Source organism: Peromyscus eremicus, chromosome 6, assembly GCF_949786415.1.
Source record: "Peromyscus eremicus chromosome 6, PerEre_H2_v1, whole genome shotgun sequence".
NCBI classification, from domain to species: domain Eukaryota; kingdom Metazoa; phylum Chordata; class Mammalia; order Rodentia; family Cricetidae; genus Peromyscus; species Peromyscus eremicus.
The window spans coordinates 76,749,133-76,772,090 of record NC_081421.1 but is presented as its reverse complement, the minus strand read 5'-3'; the positions used below and the strand labels follow the sequence as shown (position 1 = coordinate 76,772,090).

Here is a 22,958-nt window from a genome sequence, read left to right as displayed (position 1 = left end):
ATTTAAAAAAAAAAAAGACAGGATACAGTGCCTTGCATAAACCCAAGCTGTCGTCCAAATTGCTATCTTCCTACTCTAGCTACCCAAGTACTAGCAACACCATGCCTGGCAACAAATGTAATTTTAACAAACGAATCGTACATTCATTTAGCTCTAATAAAGTTTCTGATTTGGAATGAGGGTATAGCTCAGTCATGGAACACTTGACTAACAAGAAGCTCAGGTTCAATTTCCTAACTAATACACATATATGCTAATTAAAGAACAGACCCTTAGCAAAGTTATATTCTATTTATATACACATTTTACACTGATTATTTTATATAATCTTCTGAATATCTCAATGAAGTTAAGAATAGTAGTGGCATACATCTTTAATCCCAGCACTCAGGAGGCAGAGGCCAGTGGAGCTCATACAAATAAATTTTTTAAATTGTAAAAACAGTATTTTAGGAGCTGGAGAGATGGCTCAGCAGTTAAGAACACTGGCTACTCTTCCAGAGGACCTGAGCTCCATTCCCAGCACTCACGACAGCTTACAGTTATTGCTAACTACAGTCCTAAGGCATCCAATGCCTCTTCTAGCTTCCCCAAGCACCACGCATGCCCACGGTGCACAAACATACACGCAGACAAAATATCCAAATACATGCAAATAAATTTAAGAGAATAATAATAAGTACTTTATTTTTTAAAAGGTGTTTACAGAACATTTATCCCAGCAGATCTCTGTGAGCTCTAGGAGAACCAGTCTCAACCCACCCCCACGCCACAAAAAAGAAGAAGGTGATTAGAGTCTGAAGTGAGAGACAAGGTAAGAAAAGAAGACATTGTCCAAAGAATATAAAACTTCAGTTAGACTGGTGTAAAAGTTCTATTGATCTACTGCCTTATTTAGATGTAAATCACATTTAATGATACACTGCATATTTCAAAATTCTTTAAAGATTTGACATTCCATTCTCATCACAAAAAAATTAAGGTGTTGATGAATATATTAATCTGATTAAATCTTTCAATTTATATGTAGATGAAAACATCTAACTATACCCTAGAAATATTCACAACTTGTCAATTAAGTTCTAAAAGATGGGGAGGAAGTCATCAGAACATAATGAGTCATAGAGTAGTTAAGCAACTCACTGAAGAAGACTCATCTAAGCCATAGCCCACACTCTTTATTAGATTTCTTTATCAGGGTAATACTAAGGCATACAACTCACCGAAACAGGAACAGGCTCCTGGAATTCAATACTTAATTCATGGCAATAGAGGTAAAGCAGGAGACGTTCACATTTCTGGCCCCCAAAAGAAAAAAGAGACAATTTTTTTTTCTCTGATAAGATATTTTGGAGAATATAGCAATAAAGTATTGTAACAACAAACTGAACAGTGTCTTCTACATAATAGGTATCAAACAAAATAATTTTGCTTTCCATTAAATTTTAAAACTATGTTCTATTCTACTTTAATTAAGTATACTTTTATTCTAATAGAACTAAGGTAATTTATCTATTATTAATTCTTGTTTACAGAAAGATGAGTCATAAAAACAACTTACAGTAAATAAGTAAAGGCAGGCAAAAACAAGTATTCCTCTGTTATTCAATGACTCCATGCAGGTTCAAAAATGAACAAGAACTACCTCTCCAATGCAATTAAAAAAAAAAAAAAAAACACTTCTCGCCGGGCGGTGGTAGCGCACGCCGCACGCCTTTAATCCCAGCACTCGGGAGGCAGAGCCAGGCGGATCTCTGTGAGTTCGAGGCCAGCCTGGGCTACCAAGTGAGTTCCAGGAAAGGCGCAAAGCTACACAGAGAAACCCTGTCTCGAAAAACCAAAAAAAAAAACAAAAAAAACAAAAAAACAAAACCAAAAAAAAAAAAAAAAAAAAAACCAAAACACCAAAAAACCAAAAACCCAAAAACCCAACTGCTCTTTTTATTCTTTCTTTTATACTTCTTGAGATGCAGTTTTACTATATAGCTCTGGCTGGTTAGAACTTCTATATAGAGCAGACTTGGCCTAAAATTTGTAGCCACTCTCTTGCCCTAATGACTGAGTCTGCTGTGGAATAATCCTCTTGTACACTGTAAAGATTTGTCACTGGAGTAAGTTTAGAGAAAGGGTGGAGTCAGGAGTCGCCAGCCAAATACAGAGGAAGCAAGATGAGAATGCCATACTGAGAAAAGATACCAAGCCTGTATCTAAACATAGACAAGAATTATGGGTTAATTTAAGTGTAAGAGCTAGTTAATAATAAGCCTAAGCTACCAGCCGAGCATTTATAATCAATATAAGCCTCTGTGTGGTAATTTGGGAAGCAGCTGCTTGGCATTTGGGAGTTGCTGGTGGGACAGAAGATTTTGAGTTTCATTTTTAACATGGGATGCTATTAAAGAACTGCAGGGACTGGAAGGATGACTTAGCAGTTAAGAGCAATGATTGCGGACCCAGGTTCAGTTTCCAGCAACCACATGGCAGATCGTAACTGTGTGTAACTCCAGTTCCAGGGGACCTGAAAACCATGGCAAAACACTAATGCACATAAAAAATAAAATTGAAAGAGACAGAAAAGAAACAAGTCCTGTTAAAAGAATTGTAAACAATGAAGTGATAAATTTATTTACATTTTTTTAAAAAGAGGAAGAACACTGCTTAAATATAGAAAAACAGACTAAAAGGGTAAGAGAAGAAATAAGGAAATCATCACAAAATTATCAAAACAGTCCACATAAGAAATTATGAATGTGGGGGCTGGAGAGATGCTCAGTGGTTAAGAGCACTGGCTGTTCTTCCAAAGGTCCTGAGTTCAATTCCCAGCAACCACATGGCGGCTCACAACCATTTGTAATGAGATCTGGAACCCTCTTCTGTCAGGCAGAACACTGTATACATAATAAATAAGTAAATCTTTAAAAAAAGAAATCATGAATGTGTTAAAGTGATAATGATGTGGAGCTAAAGGAAAATGGCATTACAATCATGTTTGACTTTTTATCTCATAGGTTTCTTAATGCAACAATAGAGGTGAACAATGATACCATTTAGTGATAGGGAATATTGAGAAAGGAATTATTTGCCTGGTGTTTGCTATCATTTTGAGGGAGAGGATCAGAAATTAGGATTTTAGTTGAAAGACATTAAGTGAGAAGTCTGGCCTGATGGTACATGCTTGTAATTCTCGGCACTCAGAAAGGAGCACTACTGCAAATTCCAGCCCACCCAGCACAGTATAGCAACAGATTACTACCTTTAAAAAAAGTCTCGAACCCAAAATTAAAAATAAAGACTTTAGAAATCTTAATACACCAAACGATACAAAACTTACCAGGTAATGTGCATAGTACAAAAGGGTGGGGATTGTACATCGAATGGGTGAGAGAGGAAGTACAAGACACATAGGCTGACAACCATAAAATCCCTTTTAACGAGTCAGTTTTGACACTTAACTTACCCTTTGGTCCACAGGGCTTAAGCCCTGTGCAGTTTTCCCCTTCTTACTGTGTTGCATATTATCACAATCATATTCAACTTCCGGCTTCCCAATATCTCTGCAAAATGTGCATATCCAGTCTCCACTGCACAGGGAAAAAGGCAATTAGTCCAGGAATCACAACAAAGCCTATTCTGGAGAAGATAAGTCCTTAGTTATAAGTTTCTAGCTTATTTTCTTTTTGTTTCCATTTTTTATTTATTTATTATTTTGTGGTGAAAATGACTTCTTTATTTTTTAATCTCTTAAGTTGTACAAATTCTCCAAAACTTTTCCCAATTACACATCAAGTGATAATCTTCTGGAAATCTATAAAACGGAATCTCCACATTAAACACTAATCTGTTCATGACACAAGTCAATGATCGGTTTCTGCATCAAAATACCTGACAACTTCTCTCAAGTCTCCATATTGGCATCCCATGGTTCTAATTCTGTGACAGGAAAACAATTTGTCAGTCAATTACTTTCTTCCAAGCACAAAGATCTACTTGGCACCATCACTCCCTCCTATCACAGGGGAGAGGATTGGAGGAACCCTGGGGCCCACTGGCTGGCAAGCCTCGCTATTTGAATAGTTCAAGTAGGCATCTGAGAAACAACACTCAAGGCTGTCCTCTGGCCTATACCTGCATCTCCCTCTACAATGTGCATACATACAAAGAAAATAGTAGAGAGAATGTCTTATAATGTTCTGAAGTGTATTAAATACTTCGCCAACAACAAATCAAATCTTTTTCACTACCACTCAAAAAACTAGATATACACATTCTTGTAAGCACAAGCATATATATATTCCTTTAACTTTTAATTCAGATAAAATAGTTTTTTAAATTAGGATTTCTATTAAATTATAAATTTCACAAATTATTTGTTCATACTTTTTCTTTACTCCCTGTCTATATATAAATATACAGCGATAGAGGCATATTAATCTAGGTAGATGAACAAATAAATACTAATTCTAGGTGTTTTATATAAAAATCTATGTCAATAGTTTATATTGTGTCTGCCTTTGAAAACTGGCAAAATCTTAGCTGGATGTGGTGGTACATGCCTTTATTCGAGTACCAAGGAGGCTGAGGGAGGTAGATCCTTGTGAGCTCAAGGCCAGCCTGCCTGGTCTACATAATGAGTTCCATAGGACTACACAGAGAAACCTTGTCTCAAAAAAAGACTGACTCCTCTAAGTTGTTCTCTGACCTCCAGACAGGTTCCACAACACTATGTACAAATGTACACGCACAAGTGCACAGACACAGACATAAAAATGTAAGAAAAAAAATCTTCCTAGATCATCAGCAAATCATATCTGATAAGATTTAGGTAGGTAATACAATTAAAAAACAAAACAAAAACAACCAAAAAATATCCTGGCACTGTTTATATAGCTATTTCTCTTTCCATTTCAGAGCTTGAAATTAAACCCAGGGGCACATGCTCAACCAATGGGCTATACATTCTCAGCCTCATTAACTGCTGTTCCATCTTTAAATTGGCTTTTTTGAGAAAAGCCCGGAACAACTTTTTGCTATACATTTAGATTTGAGAATAAAAGGCCTAAAAAAAATCAGTTATTTCAGCAGTACCTTGGAAAGCTGAGAAGTGTTGGAACATGACAAGTAAGATGAAAGACCTTCGGACATTTTTCACAGCATAAAAGATCCCCTCCATTCTGGCAGACGGCACACCAGTCTTCATTTGGGTCGTCATCTTTGCTATTGCCATCTCCTCCAATCCTTGCTGACCTGTGCATGAGGTTTCGAACTGGAGACTTTCCATTAACTAGGCTACTGAGTCCTGACTGTTTGCAGCTTTCATTCATATCTGCAGGTTCAGATTTCACATGGTTCTCCAGGCCTGTTAATGTATCCAGCTCACTCTCTAGATGGAGGTTAGTTGAAAGAGGTGGTGTCAAACTACTCTCAGGACTGCTCAACTACAAGAAAACAAAGACAAGTTTTTAAAAAATCATTTAATCCTTACTTGTATACAGTGTGTGTGTGTGTGTGTGTGTGTGTGTGTGTGTGTGTGTATGTCTAATTAATATAATTAATACATATACACTAAAATTATTCTTTAAATAGCATTAGTGAAATAAAAGAATACAAATAACCTAATTACTTATATATAATAACATGATTTTTCAGGGTTCTGTCCCTCTAGTATTGGTTCACTCAAGTAATTCAGAAATTTAAACCATTATACGCAGTGATTGAGAAATGAACTAACAATCATACCTTTCTTACAGAGAGCTTATTACAGTACACTATTTTTCCAATAAAAATCAGTTATATAGCATTTGAGAAATATTTTATACTATCCTTTGGCACATATATCATTCAAGTGAGAGAAGACTGTGGCAATGTAAAACAGATCTTTCACCATACTACCCTTTTCACTGGGGCACTTTCTAAAATGGCATTGTTATAAACATCCAGCTTAAGTTGTAGCTCTTTAATCCATACATTGCACTGAATATAGTAATACGTTAAGATTCCTATGTGTCAATAACATAAACAGAAAAGTAAAAAGACTGGGCAGGAAGAATACAAATTGTGAAATAAATGAAGATGGGTTTGGACATTCCTTCATTCTGTTTTATAAATTATATAAACTATTTCGTCTACGAAGCTTTAGAATGGTTATCATAAGACAAAAAGGAACTCTTTCTATCACAAAGTCTTTGATCAACAATCTTCCTTCATACAAACTATCTTAGTGTTGAGCTCCTAGGTTACAGAACACAATAGTTAAGGTTCTGCTGTGGCCTTGAGATTTTATGTATACATTGAGAACATTAATAGAACATAATTTAGCATCATGGCATTAGTAATAATTAAATAAAAATTCCAAGGTAATATCAAGTGAGTACTTAATGCAATCAAGTCTTACTGATTAATTATAGCTGATTCTTAAAAACAAACAGAAAAGGAGATACTTAGCTTATGCCAGACAGAAAAATTTAAAGACAAACAAATATGCCTACTCTGATGGGAGATCAGTAAAGTGACCTCCTAAGGTCTGACAAATCCTAGGGAGCTTACCATGCAGGCACTCCTCCTGCCATCCTCTGTCTTCTCTTGTTTCACAGCTCCTGAAAAGCTACATATCTCTTCCTCAGTCCCAGGTTCTTGCTTGACCTTCACCTGGTCAGATTTGAAACTATGATTTTTCTCAGCAGTTCTTCCTGACGATCCACAGCTAATAAGAAACAAAAGGCACATTTGACTGTATAGCATAAGCAAAGTGAAAGTACTATTATTAAAAGATAGTAGACCATTACCTCAAAAAGGAATGTAACAGACATAATCCCAGACCTTAAAATTATACTTCATGATCTGAAATACTTAAGAGTAAACAGTGAACCACTTAAGGATTCTAGTAAATGATTACATTTCTCCATGCCACCACAAGTTGAATATCCCTATTTCAAACATCTGAGATTAGTTTTGAGATGTTTTTCCTATTCTGAAACATTTACATATATATAGGGGGGGGGATGACTTGGAACGGAACTCAAGTATAAATATGAAATCCATTTGTTTCTTACATATACAACCTGAAAGTAATTTCGTACAATAACTTAAGTGCACCCAGCAATTTGATTACAACCTATCATAACATGAGACTAGGTAGGGGATTTTCTACTTGGAGCATCATACTAGCACTTGCATTTCAGAGTATTTCAAATTTCAGGTTAGGGATGCTCAACCTGTAGCATAAAATGTCAGTGATCGTGCCTCTTTATAGAAATAGTTCCAACACTACCATCTCAAACAGCTAAAGAATACAACATCAGCACAACTTGTAAATAAGCCTCACAAAGAAAGATTATTTCAGGAGGGGACAGGAAGAAAAAAACAGTAAGTAGCAAAAAACTTGACACAAACTTAGAATCACTATAATGAAAGTGGAGAGTACAGATACATGGCTAAAGGTTCTATAAAGCACAAACAACAACAACAACAACAATTCACCACTGAGCAAAGTAAAAAGACTAGTATAGCTAGGGGCTGGAGAATGGCTCAGCAGTTAAAAGACTACTCTTCCAGAGGACTTGGGTTCAATTCCCAGAAGCCACAACTGTCTGTAACTCCAGTTCCAGGTAATCCAACACCCTTACACAGACATACATGCAGGCAAAACATTAATGTACTAAAAAAATTAAAAAAAAAAAAAAAAAAAAAAAAACAACACTAGCATAGCTAGTCAGAATGAGGTTTTCACTATTTATTTTTCTTTTGAAAGCACTGGTTATTTAAAGTACTAAAGAACCAAACAAGTACTTTTACTAGGAACAGCTTTCAGAATATATAAACATGTAAAACCCCAATTCTCAAATATCTCAGTTAAAATTTCATACTGTATTAAATTATACAAAGTACAAAACAGTAAAAAGGTTGTATTTATTATGTTTAATCTTAAAAGATATTTCTTAGCTCTATTCACTGAAAAGGCCGAAGGAAAAAAAATGAACAATTTAGAAGTAATGAGTGTTCTTAATACCTAGGACAATATTAAAATTGTGTTGGAATAAGTGGATTCATAAAAGTAAAATAGTCAAACTCCTGGGACACTACTGAAGAGAACTGGAAATCAATTCACCACAAAAGTCAGTAAAGAAAATTTATCCTGCCATTCCTTAACTCAATAATTGACTAGGTTTCTTTATACAAGTATTCTAAAGCAATAATTACCAAAATAACATTTTTCAAAGAGTAAAGGAACTTGCCACGAAGCCCAACAACCTCAATTTGATCTCAGGGCCCGCACGGTAGAAGGAGAAGTCATTCCCATAAGCTGCCTTCTAACATCCCCTACACATACACACACACACACACACACACACACACACACACACACACACACACACACCAGGCAAATTTGGGGAACTCCCTGGACATCCAGCTAGCCAAATCTGAGCTTCAGGTTCAGTGACTGTCTCAAAAAGTAAAGTGGAGAAGTGAGCAAGACATCTTACAGGACCTCTGGCCTCCACACACATTCACTGCCCATATGTACACAAACCACATATACAAAAAGAAAAGTACACGCTCCCAATGGAAGCACACAGTATTACAATTGAAGTATTCCTGCTTCCTCCTAATTAAGCCCAAATCTCTTATTTCTAAGGTTTATTTTTAAGTGTGTGTGTGTACACATACACCTGACTTAGGTGTCTTCAAAAGCTAAAAGTGGTAGATCTCATTAGAGCTGGAGTCACAGGCAACTGTGAGTCAACTGACATGGATACAAGAATCATAGAGCTCTTAACCTCTGAGTTACCTCTCCAGCAATCCCCAGCCTGCAATCTATTGCTCTAAATTACCCACACGGACAAAAAGGGAAGCAAATAAAGAACAGTGAGAGAAATAGAAGTCTACAAGAGAAACCTCTACATCCGTAAACTGATGTAATACAAACAGATCTAATACAAATAAACTGATGCCGTACAAACTGATCTGTTGATGACAGTGCATAGAGTTTATTTAAATGTGGTTCAAATAAATAATTTGTTTTAAAAAAGCATTTATGTGAATAAATTGGGAACTTATAACTGGATCTAAACAATACTGAATAGTTACAAGTAAAATGACATAATTTCTGAGATTTGTTTGAAATAATCCAGATAAGACAGGAATAGAAAAGAGTACAAAGGAAAGAAGACTGGGCATAATTAATGTACTGACTGTTGAAACCGGGTATATGAAAATTAGTTTACTATTATTAGCTGTATTTGAAATTTTTCTTCATAAAAAAGTAACATAATACCAGGAAAAAAAATACTCACCTGCCTCGACTGCCAGTGCTAGATGTACTAGGGGGTCTCACAGGTGTGTGAGAATTGGATAAGCCTAAAAAACAGTAGTCAGACTGAGCATCAGAATGGTCAGACAACACAGCCTAACTCAGAAACTCTTGTAAATCAGACAGCTGTAAAGTCAAAGATGGTAAATGTGATTAGCAGGCATTGACCAGCTTCTTCCAGCTGAATCCAGACTGACCTTAGCATCTTCGAAGTATTACCCATAAGCAAGAAACAGCAGATTGAGAAAGTTGTCATTTCTTCACATCATAAAATAGTCTGTATATCCTTAACGCTTTTGTAAAAATTGAGACGGCGTTTCATTATATAGACCAGACTAACCTTAAACCCTCAATCATCCACTCTCTCAATCTGAGTGCTGACACTACAATGTGCACAAATCAACCAGACATTCATCCCTTTTCAACGCCCCCCCCAAAAAAAATTCTTACTAAAACTCAATGATACAATTTAAAAAATGTTAATAATTTACTTCATGTAAAAATCTGTACCTTGGTCAGGCGGTAGTGGGGCACACCTTTAATCCCAACACTCAAGAGCCTGAGGTAGGAGGAGTTCACCTACCTCAACTACAAAGTAAAGTACCAGGCTAGCCTAAGCTACAATCTGAGACCCTGTTCAAAAACTCCAAAAGAAAAAAGGAGAAAAAAAAAAAAAAGTATATTCCTGAATGACTTGACTGTTAATTTGTTTGGCATTACTCCAACCATGAATTTTTAATGTCTCAGCTGAAACCAAATGACAGTAGGAACAGTAAAACTGGGGTATGAGCCGGGCGGTGGTGGCGCACGCCTTTAATCCCAGCACTCGGGAGGCAGAGCCAGGTGGATCTCTGTGAGTTCGAGGCCAGCCTGGGCTACCAAGTGAGTTCCAGGAAAAGGCGCAAAGCTGCACAGAGAAACCCTGTCTCGAAAAACCAAAAAAAAAAAAAAAAAAAAAAACTGGGGTATGAGGAGAGAACTACACTTTACATATACATATATAAGAGCACCGACTGTTCTTCCAGAGGTCCTGAGTTCAATTCCCAGCAACCACATGGTGGCTCACAACCATCTGTAATGAGATCTGGCGCCCTCTTCTATATAGATAATAAATAAATAAATCAAAACAATAACAACAACAAAAAGCTATTACACTCTAAACTCACCAAAGAATGAGTAAGGTGGAGTTGGATGCTTTAGTGTCATCAAAAGATAGGACATAGGTACGCTCTGTACCATTCTAGCCAGTTAAAGACTGTCAACATTATTTAAACATATACGCATGTGCCGGGTGGTGGTGGTGGTACATGCCTTTAATCCCAGTACTTGGGAAGCAGGGGCAGGGAGAGCTCTGCAAGTTCAAAGTCAGCCTGGTATATACAAAGTGAGTTCCAGGACACCCAGGACTATACACAAAGAAACCCTGTCTTGAAAAACAAAAACAAAAAACAAACAAACAAACAAAAAAACCCCACCATATATGTATTCATATTTGAAAAACCAACCAAGAAAATCCAACAGACCTTGAGAAAAGCAAATTATCCACCACAATCCAAGTGAGCCTCATTTAACCAGCTGAAGCCCTTGAAAAATTAGAACTATTTCCTTTAGTCCCTTACTGCATTTTACAATGGACACTAGACTACAATGTAACATTACCCTGAGTCTCCAGCTTGCTAAAATGCCCTGTAGATTTTGGACTTGCCAATACCCAGAAAAAGAATCAAGAGAGCCAATTCCTTAAGATAATTCCTTATCCTCTTCTATCCTCCCTACCACATCGTGAGTGAGTGTGAGTGTGTGTGTGTGTGTGTGTGTGTGTGTGTGTGTGTGTGTGTGAAGTGCATATCCACATGATAGATATCCACACACCTCCCTCTTGTTGCTGTTTTTACCTGAGACAGATACCAGGAGACAGCCTTCACTCCTCCACCCCGGCCTGAAGGTGTTAGAGCAATGAAGCAATATCCTTGTTTGTTTTACCTGAAGATCCGGGTGATAACGCAGAGGGTCCTGGGGAAGGATTCATGGTACTTGTAGGCTGTGGGGGTAGATGACTGCCTGAGATATATCTACTCAGTAGATTATCTAAACTACTTGAGCCAGCATCTTCCAACTAAAAAGAGATAAAAATAAATTTGCTTTGATTAAACTGAGGATGAATAAATTAATGTCACTGTTTGTTCTCATTTTACTATAACAGATTTATGCAATATTAAGTTCAACCTAACTGTTGCTTCCTTAGGTTCTTCTGAGAACACAGTAAGTTAATGCTACTGATACTGTAATTTATATTATACAACAGATACCCAGCTGCTAAGTCAAACAATAATCCATTAAGCCCTGTCCAACTACAAAAACATAGTTTTTGTTCTGACATACTAACAATTAGTTCACTTTCTTCTCTCAAAATTGCTGGAGTACCTTTGTCCTCAGTCTCCCTTCCTCCATTTTAGTGTCCCATCAGAATCATTCACACAAAGAGAAACAAATGCCAAAACCAAACCTTAAGCTCTGACAAATTCTTACATCAGTATCCAGCCTGACCAAAGCACATCACTGTATACACAAGAAAGAAAAAGCAGGAAATCTGAACTCATTTCATACTCAGAGGTAGTAGGATAAGGTCAGGGGATAAATCGTTGCAATTTTGGCACAGTTCTCCGCCCCCCCCCCCCAAAAAGCATCAGTTTTCTGTCTTAAAATAAGCCATCTATCCTGCAGAATATGATGCTTCATTGAGAAAATATTTACACAAGTAAAAAGACACTGTTGAAAGTACCTGAAAATCCACACTACTCCTAAGTAATTGTCAAATTATTATTACTTGTTAATCTTCTTGCTTATTCTATTTATTCCCACACTCTAATCTGTTCTCTAGACAAAGGTCAAATTATTCCTTATGCAAAGCTATTTCTGGCTTAGAACAAAACTATGTACTCACTGACTGCTCTCTTTTCTTCCTAAAAGTGAACTAATTTTTATAGCAATAAAACAAATGCCAGGCGATGGTGGCACATGCCATTAATTCCAGTACTTAGGAAACAGAGGCAGGAGGATTTCTGTGAGTTCAAGGCCAGCCTGGTCTAGAGATAGTTCCAGGACAGTCAGGGCTACACAGAGAAAGAAACCCTGTCTCAAAAAACCAAAATTAAATAAACAGATAAACACGCAAACAAACCAATGCAGAACTGCAAATTAAGAATGGAACAAGGGAGGATCCTCCTTAAAACCAAAAAAAAAAAAAAAAAAAAATCACAATTTCCCAAAGCCCTAAATAAATCCCAAGCCAGTGACAAGCCGGACTGAAGGTGAGAAGGCTGAATTAGAAAGAACAAAACGTAACAGTATTTCTGTCCATCTATCCTGAGGATATAGCTATTGGTTAAACACCCATTTGTAAGCTGTAACTACAGGAGAATCCCTAACTGCGACTCAAGTTAACTAGATATAATCACTTAAGAAGGGAGCTCTTTTGTTGTTTATTTATTATAAGATTCATTATTATTATTTTAACGTGCATGAGTGTTTTGCCTACAATTATGTACACCGTGTGTGTGTCTTCAGAGGTCAGATGATGGCACTGTATCTCTGGAACTAGAGTTATAGGCAGTGGTGAACCACCATGTATGTGCTGAAAATTAAACTTGAGTACTCTGTGAGAACAGCTAGTACTCTGAGCCATCTATCCAGGCCCAGACAGAGTGATAAAAAAAACAAATAGGGAAGATAACAACCCTAGTCTACTCCTTTAATATTTTCTACCTACAATTTTTAACTAGGTAAATAGATGACCCTAAAGTTGAATGAGTCAACAGGTCAGGAAGACATGGACATGAATACAATCATCATGAATAGAGTTAAAAGTCATCTCATGGGCTGGATGTTAGGGAGGCAGAGGCACCAAGAAGATCTCTTTAAGTCCAAGACCAGCCTGGCCCACATAGTAAATTCCATGGCAGCCAAAGTGACACAGTGAGACCCTATCTCAAAATAAATAAATTAAAATAATTAAAAAACCATCTAACTTGAAAAACATCAATTCATTTATTATTAAACATTTATTTATTAGTACCCCCAAATAACTGCATGGGTGTTACCTAAGTTCTATAAATAACTTGTAGTGTAAAAGCAAAGGCAATACAAAGGAAAACTGCAGACCTCTCACAGAAATAAAATGAACAGAACAAAGAACACACTCAGAGATGAAAATCAAGCCAGCTTGATGGTGCACACCTATAATCCTTATACCCACTCCTTAGCAGGGGGAACACGAGTGTGAGGCCAGCCTAGGTTACTTGATGAGGGGAGGAGGAAAAAGAAGGCGATTATAAAGGAAAAGGGAAAGGAGATGTAATTAAATCACAATGATGTCATCTTACCTACCAGACTGGCAAAGATGAAGACTGATTTTAATCCAGTATTGGGAAAGGCAGAGCTGAAACGGATACTCTAAAATGTGTAAGCTGGCAGGGTTGAGGATGAATGTACTTGCCAACCATGCCTAGCATCCTACCTCAGTTCAATCTCTAGCACCATCAAATGGACAAATGATCAAAAGAGCGAGCTAGTCCAATGGTAGATATATTTGACCTCTCCTGAAACTGAACTCTTTTTTCAAGTGGTCATTGTATTTTATACTCCTACCAACAGTGTGTGAGGAATCTAATTCCTTTACTTTCTCACCAATAGTAGTATGGTTAGTATGTTAAGTTTCAGTCACCATCTCCATAGTGACTAGTAATGATTTTTCAAATGAAGAGCTGTTATGTTTTTTAATGTAATTTTAAAAATATTTTTGTTTGTTTATAAATGTTTGCCTGCATGTACGTATGCACACCACATGCATGCCTGGTGCCCAAAGAATTAAAGAATCATGTAGTTTTAAAAACAAGAAAGCTAAGCTGGGCGGTGGTGGCGCACGCCTTTAATCCCAGCACTTGGGAGGCAGAGGCAGGCAGATCTCTGAGTTCGAGGCCAGCCTGGTCTACAGAGGAAGTTCCAGGAAAGGTGCAAAGCTACACAGAGAAACCCTGTCTCGAAAAACCATAAAACAAACAAACAACAACAACAAGAAAGCTATAAGAACTGATGAGAAAAAAGGGGTATTTTCACTTTTTTTCTGATTAACTTAAAAAACAAATACCACCTATAATGGGTTACTTTTAGAAAATCTACAGAGGCCTTCAAAACTTGGGGGAAAAAATCAGCTAGAATATTCTTCCCATCCCTCCTCACCTCCGATGAAGCCCTTCAAATACAAGGCCCTGGCTGAACACAGGATAAAATTCAAACTCCTGTATGCAGCTAAGGTCCCATATGCGCACTTCCTATTGTCTCTAGACTCCTTTCTTCCCATTCCTGCCTCCTTTTGCATTCCTTACTGGCCTTACTTTTGCTCTTCAAAAGCTCCTTTCTACCTCATTGGGCTTCAACATTCTGTTCCTTTTACCTCATATAATTTATTGCCAACAACTCCTTCCCTAATTTCTACTCAGCCTACACGTTTCCAGGAAGTTTAACACCTTACCAGATTGACTTTGTGCTTTCCTCTTTAAGAAACAATCCTGAGTAGGATTTAAAACATGTTTACTTACTCTCCTGCCAGCAAGCCTCTCTTGTCCCCACTGTTCCTCAAGAAAAGTGCTTAATGTATTTCTCAAGTAAATAATGTTTCCCTTTAAATAAAATCTCTTGGTTCTTCCCTTAAAGCTACTTTATAAATTTTGGAGGCAAGCTAGTTATAACAACTAATATTTATTAAATATATGCATTGCAGACACCACTTAAATAAATTAATTATTTACTCTTCCTAGTAAGCCTACAAGACAAATCCTATTAGATCCAAACACTTAAGAACTTAAAGAATGGTTGGTTGGGCGTGGTGGTGCACACCTTTAATCCAGCACTTAGAAGGTAGAGGCAGGTGGATCTCTGAGTTTGAGGCCATCCTGGGCTACAGATTGAATTCCGGGACAGCCAGGGCTACACGAAGAATCCCTGTCTCAAAAAACATAAAAACAAAACAAACAGAAACCTCAATCTCTAATCTTACTTTACTATACTGCCAGCTGTATTACAACCAAGTATTGATACCTTGGTGTTTTCTTTGCATGTGTAATTCTTTTTTGTTTTTTGTTTTTGTTTTTCCAGACAGGATTTCTCTGTGTAGCTTTGCGCCTTTCCTGGAACTCACTCTGTAGATCAGGCTGGCCTCGAACTCACAGAGATCCGCCTGCCTCTGCCTCCCGAGTGCTGGGATTAAAGGCGTGCGCCGCCGCCACCACCTCACCGCCTGGCTGCATGTGTAATTCTTCCTGCCTGGAGTTTCTGCCATCAATACCTGAGACTCTCATCCCTTTAATCCACGTTGAAGATGATCTCTTATAAAATCTGACTTCCACAGGGAGAAGACTTGGAATGTTCTACTCTTCTACCTACATCATTACATACACCCAAATGAAGGAATCACTTCATGTTTTGAACAGCCTAGAAAACTATATCCTTATTACATGAGAAAATCGTTGAGGTCAAAGACTGTTTCTCTTTGATCTTTAGACAACCAGTATTTAGAGCCTAATATGTGGCAAGTTCCCAAATATTTGAAGAAAATGCACTATAGTACAGTGATCCGTGTTTCCAGAAATATGTTGCCTTTAAACCTCAATATACTGAAACTCTGACCTTCAACCTAATAAAAACTATTTTACCAATCATAAGGGAAATATTATATTCTGTCAACACACATACTGTTCTAAACATGATCAATCAATCACATACACTATTACTGTAAGTGAAACATTAAAATATGAAGCTTTCTGTTTTCCATTTACAACTTCCTATCATCTTCTCATGAAAGCAAACTGCATTTTTCAACACTTTCCACTTTAGGATCACCAAGATGGCTCAGCAGGCAGAAGCACTTATGTATAAACCTAACAGTCTCCATTTGATCCCTGGAAACCATGCAAAGGTGGGTGAAGAGAGCTGACTCTGCAATCTTGTCCTCTGGTTTCCACATACCTGTACACAGCTCAGGCACACTCAGACACAGACACACACACCCTACACGCACAATAATAATTTATTTTTAAAAAATATTTATTATGTATATATTGTATGTATGTCTGCAGGCCAGAAGAGGGCACCAGATCTCATCATAGATGATTGTGAGCCACCATATGGTTGCTGGTTGGTGGGACTACTGGAAGAGCAACCAGTGCTCTTAAGCTCTGCGCCATCTCTCCAGCTCATAATTTAATTTTTTAAGTCCTCACTTTATTACTTTCTAGCTATCTAACTGTCAAAATCATAACATCTTCAGAAAAAGCTATATATTATTAGTAATTCCTAACCAATTACATTTCATCTATCTCTTCAGGATTTTATATCTCCTTTTCATGTCTTCAAGCCACTACTAATAGTATTTTTCACATCTAAAACAAAATCTTTACGCTGACAACCAAACCACACAGTATATTTACATGTTCAAGTACAAATCAGTTGTTCTCTGGATTGAGCAAAATAGGTAAGTCTGAGACTTCATCTCTATATTTCATATTAAACTTGCTATTTGAATATTCATTAACTTTGATTAATGTTAATGCTGGATTTTCTCTATGTGAATTCTTAATTTAGCATAATTTCGGCTCCATTACATAATTTATTAGAATATCATTATATATGTGATTGCCACAGACTAAATCAGTGTTTTGGAACACATGACTATACTGTGCTTTAAACTATTCTTCTAAATTCCTGTTGCTTAATGATGCCACTCACAACACAAAGCCATTATTTATGTCTCTGATGTTGCTGATGCAAACAAAAATGCCACACGACAAATTATGTAAAAATTTGTACAATTACATACAGCACATAAAACTTGATAATGAATATAATGACTACTAATGATGTATGTGTTTACTATACTTTATGTTTTTATTTTATAGTCCTTGTAGCTATAATAGAACTTTACAACCTGGCATGGTGGTGCACATCTTTAATCCCAACACTTAGGAGGCAGAAGCAGGTAGGTCTCTGAGTTGGGAGGCCAACTTGGTCCACATGGTGAGTTCCAGGGCAGCCAGGGCTATAAATTGAGAATTCGTCTTTCAAAGTAAAGGAAGGAAGGTAGTAGGTAGGTTGGTTCCCCTGTACATGCTATAGATAACATTATACCATTAGCCACATGCCCAGTGCAAAGCTTACTCTTAGAAATGTTTACTGTCTATGTTATGATGGCAGCAGCTCCATCAAATGAATGTTTAACCACACTTAAGGGAAATCCCATGCCCATCAGTAGATGGCCAACACAAAACAAATTCACTGATAAGGTATTTTTGGAGTCTTTTTTTTTCTTCTTCTTCTTTTTTTGGTCTTAACTATGTTTTGTCTGGGCTTAAAAAACAAACAAAAACCTAACAGGTCTTTTCATTATATATTATGGTTGCAAATTTTATGTCTGAATGGATTTCTGTGAATGTACCTCCGTGTCTATATGTTTCCTGTGCTGTTTCTTCGGCTCTCTTTTGTTCTTCCTGTCCATTTGTTTTGTCTTATTCAAGTTATTTTTATTTTATCTTAGAGAAATAACTTGCACACACACTAGATCAGTGGTTCTCACCAGTGGGTCACAACCCCTTTGGGGGTCAAATGACCCTTTCACAGGAGTTGCATCAGATATCCTGCACATAAGGTATTTAGAATTCATAACAGTAGCAAAATTAATTATGAAATAGCAACAAAAATAATTTTATGATGGGGTCACCACAACACAAGTAACTGTATTAAAGGGCTGCAGCATTAGGAAGGCTGAGGACCACTGTTATACACAAAAGCCCACACAGTAGTAGTATTTTCTTACAGGCAAAAAGTAGAAACCCAAATGTCCAACTACTTTGATAGATCCAAAGACAGGAACAGACATGGATACATGCCTATAATCCTACCATGTGAGAGAGTGAAATGAAAAGTCTGTCTGAGGCCAGCCTGGGCTACATAGTGGATTCCAGGCCACACTGTTCTACATTTCAAGACCCCATCTTCAAAAGAAAAGAGAAAGAGTATTCTACACAGCACAATATTATTCAGCACTAATAAGGAATCAAGTTACAGCAGAAACTTGGTAAACATTACGCTAAGTCAAAGAAATAAAAAGTATAAAGAAATGAAAGGCATAAAAGGCCACAAGTTTTATCTTAACAAAATGTCCATAATAATAACGGAAGGAGTATTAGCTTCTAGGAGCCAGAAAAGAAGGAAATAGAGAATGACTGCCAATGTCATGTTTTTGAAACCATGAAAATACCTAGAATTAGAAGTGATAGCTGAACAATCTTGAAAACATGCTAGAAACAATGACAAACTACATTTTCAGGTCTACACCCTCAAACTATCTCCTTGGTGTTGCTATGAATAATGAAGAGGGTCTAAATTTATAGCCGATAATTTGAATCAAATTCCAACTTTTTTAACCTACTATGTACATAGGAAAATCATCATGATTTCATTATAAATAGCAACATTACATATTCTAGCAGGTGATTTCAAGCCTCAAAACTAACACATTGCTCAAGAAAGCATTTTGTTAATTATAAGACAACTTACAAATGTAACCTTTTAACTTGCATTCCAAACATTATTATATTCTATTATATAGTCTAATCCCTTTAGCACCAATCCTGTTATTACCATTTCCTTGGGGGGGAACCTCTTCCAATATCAAGAAATTATAGTAGACTGAATGAATCACAAGAATCCAGTGGTTCTTCAAGCAAAGCATCATTTAACACTCCCATACAGCCAGGCACTGGTGGCTTACACCTTCAATCCTGGCTCAGGTGTCAGAAGCAGATGATCTCAGTGACTCTTAGGCCAGCCAGGAGTACACAGTAAGAACCCATCTCAACAAAACAAAACAAAACAAAAACAGTCCTACTATTTCACTGCTCCTTGATGCAACGGTGACCTCCAACTCTAAAGTCATACAATAAGGGAAAATAACAGTATACTCCTCAAAGACTGTATTTATAAAGGCTGAAAGAAATTAGAAACCTCAGAGTGCACTTTGTGATTCATCTTCTCCTTTTCACCATTATTTCTTCCATTTTACTATGTCTTCCAAAGTGCCTGACATCTAAACATTTCAACACAGCCTTTCTCTGCTCAACTGATTTGTATGAGGAGTGGAATATTCTTACTTGTGGATCTAAAAGAAGAGTTAGCAAAGGTGAGACCCCATTTGTGTTCTGGGTCTCTTCTAGGCCCCAAATTCATATCATAAGCATATTATTTGATTGAGGTTTTGCCTCTAGCAAGTGATAAAAAGTGTGAAGAACTAGCACATAAACAAAGCTGGTATTGGTCCATTACTGTACTTGTTTAGATAGATTTTAACGCAGAGTACTCAGCTTCTTCTAACTTTAAAACATGGAGGAATACTAGTTTCAGCACAGTAACTTTAAACTTTACATATGTACCCTTTACTCTTTAGAAGGTTCAAGGAAATCACTGGTCCTGAAACTGACCACAATCTGAAATACATCTCTTCTCCAATGAGTATGACATTTTCAACGATTCGCTTAACTTCAATACAAACCTGTATAGGTGGAATGTCTGGCAACGATGGAAGGTTTTCTGGGTTGGTGACGGAGGGAATTAGTTCTATTGCTGTAACAGATGGACTGGTGGGACCTCGATTTGCATTTGCCATAGTTGCTGTGGTAGGGCTTGTTGGGTTGATTGGGTTGTGTGCTGATACAACAGGAAAGGGTCCAGCGTGCCCTGGGTTTGAGTGCTGTTTATGAAAGAAGGTATTATTATTATGTGCTCTACCCCCACCTCTGAACCATGCCTTAGAACAGTTCTAACTAGCTTTAGTATTTGCAGCTGACAAAGAAGTGAGGCCTCTCAAACTTATGCAAGAGAACAGTTTGAACTAATCTTTCCATTTTTCATTCATTTTTATGTACTATCTGAGATAGAACGGATTTGAAAATAACTGTCAACCTGTCAGCCTACTGTTATGATCTTCAGAACAAAAAGATACTACATAAAGATGATGTAGAAGTCGCCAAGTTTGCCAACAGCGGGCCACGGAAGGCAATGGTTCTGAAGATGCTCTTCTTTGATCCTCTAGTCTACTATCTAATGAAAACAACTACAAAATTTAGCAATATGGTAGAAAGAATGATGAGTTTCAGAAAGAAACTATGACATTCATTCCTGGCTCCAACACTACGAAGTCTTAAGGGTCGCAGTCTCAGTAATTGTGATACATGGATAAATGATCCACTAATTGTTTTATTAAAAGGACTGTTACAAGGTTTATTTAAGGTCATACATGTGCCTGTCTTTGGGAAGTGACTATACACATACAATTAAGTCATTTAAATATTTAAAAACTAAAAATGCTGATAGTGAATTTTTAAGGGAAAGCTCTAAAACCTAATAGCTAGTTAGTCGGACTCTTTGTACTCTTTCAAATGCTAAACCTTGGTACTCACAATACTTGAAAGCACCCCAAGAACTAAGGAGTATATGGGTATCTCAACAGTTACAAGGAAAACAGTATCCTCAGTCTTCCTAGGTATTATATTGCAGACCAACAATGGACGGCCAATAAAGTGGACTAATGAAACAGAACTGTCAAGAGAGCTGTTAGAAAATGTTCAAAAAAGTGAGAAATATTTTTAGAGTAAAATTTCTACTCTCCAATTACACATTTTTTTAATCAAGTTTCTTGAGCATTACATAAAAACAACACTCACAATAAAAATCAATTGTTCTTATTCTAACAATAAATAACAGTAAAAAAACATATACCTGAAAAGGAGATAAAAAGACTACACTTAATTTGAGAAATACATATATTAAAGAATTTTATATCATTTGATTATTTATTTTAGATCCATTTGTTCATGTATATGAATGTCTGCATGTACATGTGCACCACATATGTGCAGTGCCCAAGAGGTCAGCAGAGGGCATCAAATACCTTGGAAAAAGTTACAGTTTGAGCAGCCATGTGGGTGCTGGGAACTCAAACCAGGTCCTCTGCAAGAGGAGAAGTGGCCTATCTGCTGACCCATCTCTCCAGCCTTGTCTGCTTAGTCTTACACCACAGAAACACTGCTTCCATAACTGTCGACAAGTAATACAATGATCACTTTTCAACACAAAGGTTTGAAACTTTAGTAAGAGCCTTCGTTATCATTCAATTTATCCAACAATTTTTGTTAAAATATCTTTTTCTGCAGAAAATTACAAAAGTCTAACTTTTGTTTGTCAGATATATACACAAAAGATACAATTCTGTAGAAGTAGTAAAGGTGAAATTCAAGTCCAAGGAGAATAGTCTGGGAATTTTTCAATTTTTTTTCCCTAAACATTTACTTATTTTTATGAATATGAGTGTTTTCCCAGCATGTACACCTGTGCACCACATGCATTGTGCCACAGAGGTCAGAAGTTACAGGTCCCCTGAACCTAGAGTTGCAGATGGTTGTGAGCCATCAAGTGGACACTAGGAATGAAATCTAGAAGGGCAGTCAGGGCTCTAACCACTGAGCAATCTCACCAGCCCCACGTTCTCATTGTGTGTGTGTACACATATGGCATGGTGCTGATGTGGAGGTCAGAGGACAAAGTTGCAGGATTTGGTTCATTCCTTTCACTCTGAAGTTTCTGAAGAACAAATTTAGGCCATCAAGCTTGGTGGCAAGTGACTATCTGCTGAGCCATCTTACATGCCATCTTTAGCTTTCAAGTCAATATTTACAATGTGCTAGAATATTTTTGCCACCACTTACACATGTATAAAAGTTTTAAATTCAAGGTGAGCAAACGTTTTTCACAAATCTTTCTAGGTGTAATTTTGGTCAAAAAGTGGGGAAATTAGCCAGGCAGTGGTGGCACACACATTCAATCCCAGCACTCGTGAGGCAGAGCCAGGCGGATCTCTGTGAGTTCGAGGCCAGCCTGGGCTACAGAACGAGATCCAGGAAAGGCACCAAAGCTATACAGAGAAACCCTGCCTCAAAAACAAAACAAAACAAAAACAAAAGCTGGGGAATCACTGCTTTAAGTGTTTAACGTGCAGACTGAACAAGTAAACTTAGTGAAGTTTATTCTAGTCTTTCTTTGGAAATTATTTGATTCTATTTAAGATGTATTAGTTTCTGTGTATGTGTGCACGCCTGACTGATTTAAACACATCACATACATACAGGAGAGGGTGCTAGATCCCTGGCACTGCAGGTTACAGGTAACTGTAACTACCATGTTAGTACTAGGAACTAAATTACGGTCCTCTGCAAGAGGAGCAGTAAGTGCTCAGAGCGCAAGTCATCTACAAACTCCCAATCCCCAAAACGGTTATAGCTCAGGGAGGGCCTCTGCAGCATGCTTGTTTCATTTTTAGACAAGATCTCTATAGACCAGCCTGGCTTCCAACTCTAGCTATTTGTACTCTATCTCTTGAGTCCTAAGATTACAGGGGTGCACTACCATTCTCAGCCCAAAGCATGTCCGTGTTTTGAGAAAGCACTCAATGAGTTTAAAAAAAAAAAAAAGAATATTGTTTTTAACTTGAAATACTGTTTAAAACCACTTCATTTTATAATCATAACTCATGAATAGTTCACACTGT

General features: G+C 37.1%; 1 protein-coding gene across 3 annotated transcripts in view; it reads right to left on the bottom strand.

The window, feature by feature from the left end:
* Positions 1 to 22,958, bottom strand: part of Trim33 (tripartite motif containing 33) — an 84,830-nt gene that overhangs the window by 5,337 nt on the left and 56,535 nt on the right. For all 3 annotated transcript variants that reach the window (XM_059265988.1, XM_059265989.1, XM_059265990.1), the window contains exons 11-17: positions 19,908 to 20,105; positions 11,291 to 11,423; positions 9,291 to 9,354; positions 6,544 to 6,700; positions 5,086 to 5,435; positions 3,458 to 3,581; positions 1,224 to 1,298 (exon numbers count right to left, since the gene is read on the bottom strand). In XM_059265988.1, coding sequence (XP_059121971.1) covers positions 1,224 to 1,298; positions 3,458 to 3,581; positions 5,086 to 5,435; positions 6,544 to 6,700; positions 9,291 to 9,354; positions 11,291 to 11,423; positions 19,908 to 20,105 — 1,101 coding nt within the window. The remainder of the gene's footprint in view (positions 1 to 1,223; positions 1,299 to 3,457; positions 3,582 to 5,085; positions 5,436 to 6,543; positions 6,701 to 9,290; positions 9,355 to 11,290; positions 11,424 to 19,907; positions 20,106 to 22,958) is intronic.